The sequence below is a fragment of the Bison bison genome, unplaced genomic scaffold, assembly GCF_000754665.1.
Source record: "Bison bison bison isolate TAMUID 2011002044 unplaced genomic scaffold, Bison_UMD1.0 scf7180017864048, whole genome shotgun sequence".
Classification (NCBI taxonomy): Eukaryota; Metazoa; Chordata; class Mammalia; order Artiodactyla; family Bovidae; genus Bison; species Bison bison.
Window position 1 is genome coordinate 657,318 of NW_011494620.1, and position 7,574 is coordinate 664,891.

General features: G+C 43.0%; 1 protein-coding gene across 3 annotated transcripts in view; it reads right to left on the minus strand.

The window, feature by feature from the left end:
- Nucleotides 1-7,574, minus strand: part of DCLK1 (doublecortin-like kinase 1) — a 347,554-nt gene that overhangs the window by 159,249 nt on the left and 180,731 nt on the right. For all 3 annotated transcript variants that reach the window (XM_010835611.1, XM_010835610.1, XM_010835612.1), the window contains exon 3: nt 2,498-2,597. In XM_010835611.1, the coding sequence (XP_010833913.1) occupies nt 2,498-2,597 (100 nt within the window). The remainder of the gene's footprint in view (nt 1-2,497; nt 2,598-7,574) is intronic.

A 7,574-nucleotide genomic window follows, 5' to 3' on the forward strand; every position in this document is an offset into this window, starting at 1 on the left:
CCGTGAAATAAACATCTATAAAGTCACAATGTCTCACTGGAAAGACCTTAAGAGCCGTCTCCAGGAGCTTTCCCAGCAGTCATTAGGGGAGGTATCGTTGCTAATCCTGAACTCACTGCAAGCTAGCTTAATTTCGAAAGACAAAATAAAAGTGCTGCCTTGTGGCAAAAGCTCACTTCTTGGTGCCATTAAATCAAGCAAAGCCTCTGCGCCAATATTAATTCAGTCATTGCTGGCTCCCCTGTTCCCCGTTGCCCCTCTTTTCAGGAAGCCCCTATGGAAGAGGCCAAAGGAAGCCTCGACGTTCAAATATCGTTTAGCAAGTATAGATAAGCTGCAGCAAATCATGCTCAGAGCACTTAAAAAAAAAAAAAAAGATTCAAATGTTAATACATTAGCGCCAGAACATGCTGTACAAGCGACAGGGAAACTGCAGTTGTCAACGTGTGAATTTAGTCTCGGGGTAGGTTCATGCCAGGAAGTAAAAAAAAAAAATCTCAATTTAGACTTCATCTCTACCCCTACCCCCAAGCCACGTGCTTCCCGGAGGATATGGGGGAGTACATGGTTACTCAGCAGATGTACTTCACACCAAGAAACGCTCGGGGTATATTCATCCCAGGAAAGGATGTGCAGTTCTCCCTTTGTCACTAAAGTTTTAGTCTGAAGCAGTCCATCACGGGGCCAAGCCACACATCATGGGCAACATCCCCTGACTCCTGCGTGTGCGTGCATGCGTGTGCATGAGTGTGCGTGTATATATATGCATTCTTATCCATGAGAAAGGTTTCTACAGGGAAATCACGGGGATTTTGCTGTTCTACGTTTCAGAAAGCCGGCCTGCCCATCACAGAGGATGAACACGAGTAGGCTGAAGCCACCTGGGTTGAGAGGACACTGTCAAGGGCGAAAGCCCAGCCCCAAGGCCACGCCAAGAGAGGCAAGGTGAGGGAGAAGCCCCGAGGGGGACATGGAGGGCGGCAGAAGCCCAGGCCAGCTCTGCTGATTTGAAACCAAGCTGGATTCCAGTTCAAGTCTGACAGGCTGCTTTTCTGTTATCAAAGCAGCAGACTCAAACTTTCATTTCAGAACGCATCTGGTCTCTCCGTCCGTCCCATCAGAAACAGCTATTTTCTTTAAATTGGAAATCAAGGCAGTTTATTCTTTTCAAAGCTGTGCTGTTGGCTCTTCTGCCTGACTTCTAACCTTCACTTCTTTTGCACAACAGCTAAGCTGTCTCATTTGAAAAAGGGATGGGCTGGGAGAGCCTGCCCCTGGACTTTACATGAGTGATAGATTTGCATCAATTTTTGTCTCCAAGGAGAGTCTATCAGAGATAAAGACGCAAAGTATTTAGAGAAAACTTATTTAGAGGGAAAGAGGTGCCAAACCACTCTTCCAGCCTTTTCAACCAAAACATCAATAACTTAAATCTCTTCAAGTAATAGAGCTACAAAAACTTTTATTAGGCATTTAAAGTTTTAACGAAAAAGGGGCAACCTCTCTTATTCTTATCCCTCCCTATACACCTGAAGTCATTTTAAAATGATGAAATAACTAGTGTGTTTAAATGCATGTACCTGATATGCATATAATATAGACATTCTATGTGAACGTACATCAGCCATATTTGGAGCTCCAGTATTTCCCACCCACTTGGTCAAAAGCTCATTAATTTATCTGCATTTATCTAAGCAAGAAATTCATTATCACTTCAAAAAGTACTTCCAAGAAGCAACAATTTGAATTAACAATAAATATGTACTATGTCCCTAATTAAATCACAAGTCATATGACTTAGGAAAGGTCTCTCTGTTCAGGGCAACTGTCTTCCCTGTGATGCTGTTAAGATTCTGAGATGATTTATGGTATCAGAAAACATCATTCTTGAAGTTACAACCTTTCACATGCATTTCCTAAGATGTATCTTTCCCTCTTTATCAATGGTTCCTTCTCTATCAATTGGAAAAAAAAATCACATTTCATTTTCAACTGAAGGATGCTCTTTTCTGATCCTTCACAGATCCTAATGACACATAAATTCTGACGTATTTAAAGGAAAAGGACACAAGACCATCTTTCTCAGGACCTACAAGATAAAGGAGGCCATGTGAAAGCTGAGTCTAGATACATGCTCAATAACTTCACAATAACACATCTTTCAACTATGAGTTTTGATATAAATATGTAATTAAAAATGTAGACATCGGCACCATGATTTTTCTATAGAACACCATGTAGTTAACAAAATGGTTATAAATTAGCCACTGGTAATTTACTCTTCTAAATGATTTAACCTTTCCAATGATCATTTCATCTGTTTTCTATATTATAAAAAAATCAAAGAAATTCGAGATATGGAAAAGCCATGTTGGCTGAGGATCTGAAACTGATTTGGTAGCTTTCGAGTTGACATAATCTTGGCCCGAGTGCAGCTCATTTTGGAAAGCTGCCTCAAATTTCCCCTGGTTTTGAACTTTTTTTTTTGTTTCCTTACCACTTTCATCTAGCAAGAAATCATCCTGGTAACGGAACTTCTCCGGTCCACATGCAATAAAAATGTCATCGTCACCAAAAAAGTCCTGAAGGCACATCACCTACAAGAGAAAAGCGTGGCACTCAGCAAGGGGTCAGCAGAACAGCAATTACAGCAAAGCATCCCGCCAGTGGACATCTGCATACAGCCACTTCCCAGCTAATGGAATCAACAGGGCCGCTCCTCCGGAGGAATTTCAAAGGGAGGTTTTTCAGCATCTGTTACTAGTAAGAAACATGTTCCGTTTCAGTGGTGCAGGAAGGCGGGAAAAAGTACATAGAACCGGTAACTGTCACATTTATGACTTGACATATCAATAGGCTAGGAGGTAAGAGCCCTTTATTTTCACAACAGACTGGATGCAGCAACTTGTAGAAAAGGAGCGCTCCTTCACTCCTCTGACTGTAACCGTCCTGGAGAGCAGTAAAAGTCAGCGTATGGTTTTACCAACAAAAGTGTTTTCTAGTAACTGATGCCATAGTTACATGATGATGGTCGCTGGGGCAACAACTAGAGAAAAATATTTGTACCCTAACAGGAATAGAACAATCTCCTTTAGACCACGTCTGGGCTGTGCTAAGTCGTGCCCGACTCTTTGTGACCCCATGGGCTGTAGCCTGCCAGGCTCCTCTGTCCATGGGGTTCTCCAGGCAAGAATACTGGGGTGGATTGCCATTTCCTCCTCCAGGGGATCGTTCTGACCCAGGGATCAAATCTGTGTCTTCTGCATTGGCAGGAGACTTCTTTTACCACTGAGCCACCTGGGAAGCCCAAGATCGCTTCTACCTCTATCTAAAACAAAAATGGTACCCTTCATAAAAGGAATAATAGAAAAAGTCAGTTATTTCGGAGATTTAGCTACAGAGACGAAGCAACTGTATCCCTCATCTCAAGCTAAGCTGAACTTTAACACTCCCATGGTTCCCTAGCTTGTGGTCACATAAAGGGAAAGTTTTAAAACAACCTTTTGATATTTTATTCAACTTCTCCAACATGAACTTTGAAAGCTAAATGCCGCTTTTCAAGTAAATGTAGTCCAGATGAATAATCCCGAGCTTACTGCTCTCTCTCTCAATATGTGGATGTGCAGTGTAATATTTTTGCTGTTGTTGTTCACAGTATGTATAATGCCAGTAGAAGGCACTGGAAATGCTTCTGATTTCTATCTATTTTCAATTTTTTTTTTTTACCACTTGGAGCAGATGGTAAAGTGGTCACTTGAAGGCACCATTCAGAGCTGCGTGAAATAGACTTTTGTATTTATTTATTGCATTTTCCCTTGGCTATTTGAGGATTAGAGACAAGCCTTCCTGTGTCTGATGTGGGAGATGTTTTTGGTCTATGTTTCCTGTGAACCCCTTCCCTTACGTACTGGTACTTCATCCGCAGAGCACCACTGGGGTTCTGGGGTTCTGCTCCTTGTCAGTTCCCGTAACGTGACCCTGACAAGTCAAAGATGCTTGAGCACTTACAGAAGTAAGGTGGGGAAGGATAGCGTCGTTCAGAGCCCCAGATGCAATGCTGTGGAGGCATCAGATAGTTTTTCTCCGACAATCCGTCATTCCCAAACAACTACTTGGACAGAGTGAAGTCAGAAAGAGAAAAACAAATACCATATATTAACACATACATGTGGAGTCTAGAAAAATGGTACGGATGAACCTATTTGCAAAGCAGAAACAGAGATACAGATGTAAAGAACAAACATATGGATGCCAAATGGGGAAGGGAGGTGAATTAGGAGATTGAGATTGACATATATACACTATTGTTACTACGTATAAAGTAGATAGCTAATGAGAACCTACTGCATAGCACAGGGAGCTCTACTCGGTGCTCTGTGGTGACCTAAATGGAACGGGAGTCTGAAAAGGTGGGGGGTGGGGAATAGACATACATATAGCTGATTCTGGAGAAGGAAATGGCAGCCCACTCCAGGATTCTGGCCAGGAAAATTCCATGGACAGAGGAGCCTGGAGGGCTACAGTCCACGGGGGTCGCAAAGAGACGCACACAAACACACATAGCTGATTCACTTCGCTGTACAGCGGAAACTAACACAGCACTGTAAAGCAGCTGTGCTCCTATAAAAATTAAACAACAACAACACAAAAATCCCCACAAATAAACCACTCGGCTGAGGTCTTCAGGAGGATACTTCTCTCACAGTCTGATAGTAAGCGTTAAGTGTGAGTGAGGGACATTCATGGTGGTCAGTGCTTATTCTGTCTCCAAAAGCTTGAAAACACAGGTGACTTAAGAGGGACACTGTAACCATCCAGGAAGATGAACGGAAGGTCTTCACCACTCAGAAGCTTTGATCGTCTACTTGGGTTAATAACAGGCCTTCTGACCTGAGAACCCGCTCTCTCTTCCATTCCCTTCTGTCAGATTCCAACCATGACTCTCTTCATTTGTATCTTCATGACACAGCACCCCAGCACCGCGACCCCAGCTGTCCTGACCATCGCGGGAGTCGTCACAACCAACCCCGCCCAGGCCGCTGTCATTTTACTCGCGTAGGTCCACACTGTGCCGACTATCTGTGCATTAGCATACAGCACACAGGCATATAAAAATGAGTAAGAATGGAAAACCATGTCTTATTCAGGCAAAAATGTGAACAATTAACCCTAAAAAGCAGTACTTCCTAAAGTGAGAATGATTAATAGAATTTGTGCCCCAAAGGGTCCTATGGCCAAAGAGATTTGGAAAATACTTCTCCAATATAAACAGATTTCTTTATTTCGTGCTGTGTCACTTCAGTCATGTTTGACTCTTTGCGACCCCATGGACTGTATAGCCTGCCAGGCTCCTCTGTCCATGGGATTCTCCAGGCAAGAATACTGGAGTGGGTTTTCATTCCCTTTTCCAGGGGTTCTTCTCGACCCGAGGATGGAACCCACGTCTCTTACGTCTCCTGCACTGGCAGGTGACTTACCACTAGTGCCACCTGGGTTTGTTTCTTTCTGATCTTCTCAAGACCCTTAACGTGCTAGTGAGTGAGTGAGTAAAGTCGCTCAGTCGTGTCCGACTCTTTGCGACCCCATGGACTGTAGCCTAACCAGGCTCCTCCGTCCATGGGATTTTCCAGGCAAGAATACTGGAGTGGGTTGCCATTTCCTTCTCCAGGATATCTTCCCGACTCAGGGATTGAACCCAGGTCTCCCGCATTTGTAGGCAGATGCTTTACCGTCTGAGCCACAGGGAAGATCCAAATGTGTAAGTACACTGCAACTCCAAAGAGGAGATACAAAAATACAGTCTTTCCCAGACTGACTTGATTCTGGAACTCTCCTCACCAGCCCGGTATGCTCTCTTACTGGATGGGTTCCCTTTGGTACTATGCTGACGGCTGTTAAGTGAAGAGAATTTTAAATTCATTCAAACATTTAAGCTGGACCTACTCTGTGCCAGGCTCTGTGCCAAATATTATGATGACAAAGCTCCAATGGTTGAAAAATACTGTTTTCCAAAAGGAAAAAAAAATGCCCTTTCTTTCCACATATTGCCATCATTTACATTTGAGAACATCAGTTGGCCAACCAGATCACCTCTATCTACCGGTGGCTACTTTATGCCACTGATAAGTGAACAAATAACTATCAAAACTATACCATGTTATAAGCAGGTTGCCAGCCAACTCCCATCCATCATATCTGGATGACCATCCTCCTAGCCGGAGACTCAGAGAAGACAGCGACAACGGCACAAACTGGATGGTTTAGGTAGAATTCTGTTCCAAGTGGGAACTGAAACATGATGAACTTTCAATGTCGTTTCCAACTCCAGGACTCCAAGAACATAAAAGGAACACAGTGATGGCTACAGAAAAGTAACTGTCATCACTCAGCACACACACACAAAGAAGGCAGGGAGAAGTCCTTTCAATGCCAAGCAACATGTATCCATTTACCTCTCAATCTTCAGTGAGTGAAATCAAAGAATTTGTTCAACTGTCAGAAACTGTGATGTTCTCTATGCTCTCTGCTCTGGCATCATTTATCCACTTCCCTGCTTACAAAACTCCCACCCAGAGAAGGTGGGTAGGGTCAGTAGATCAAGTTCAAACTTAGAAAACTACTCCCTGTTAGAAGCCTTGGTAAAAAAGTTGATAGCAAAGGAGGCTTAAACACAAGGTTACAATAAAGATGGATTTAGGATAATCTATGTACAGGAGACAGGGATCAAGACCATCCCCGTGGAAACGAAATGCAAAAAAGCAAAATGGCTGTCTGGGGAGGCCTTACAAATAGCTGTGAAAAGAAGAGAAGTGAAAAGCAAAGGAGAAAAGGAAAGATATAAGCATCTGAATGCAGAGTTCCAAAGAATAGCAAGAAGAGATACGAAAGCCTTCCTCAGCAATCAATGCAAAGAAATAGAGGAAAACAACAGAATGGGAAAGACTCTCTTCAAGAAAATTAGAGCTACCAAGGCAACATTTCATGCAAAGATGGGCTCAATAAAGGACAGAAATGGTATGGACCTAACAGAAGCAGAAGATATTAAGAAGAGATGGCAAGAATACACAGAAGAACTGAACAAAAAAGATCTTCACGACCCAGATAATCATGATGGTGTGATCACTCACCTAGAGCCAGACATCCTGGAATGTGAAGTCAAGTGGGCCTTAGAAAGCATCACTACGAACAAAGCTAGTGGAGGTGATGGAATTCCAGTTGAGCTATTCCAAATCCTGAAAGATGATGCTGTGAAAGTGCTGCACTCAATATGCCAGCAAATTTGGAAAACTCAGCAGTGGCCACAGGACTGGAAAAAGTCAGTTTTCATTCCAATCCCGAAGAAAGGCGATGCCAAAGAATGCTCAAACTACCGCACAATTGTACTCATCTCACACGCTAGTAAAGTAATGCTCAAAATTCTCCAAACCAGGCTTCAGCAATATGTGAACCGTGAACTTCCTGATGTTCAAGCTGGTTTTAGAAAAGGCAGAGGAACCAGAGATCAAATTGCCAACATCCGCTGGATCATGGAAAAAGCAAGAGAGGTCCAGAAAAACATCTATTTCTGCTTTACT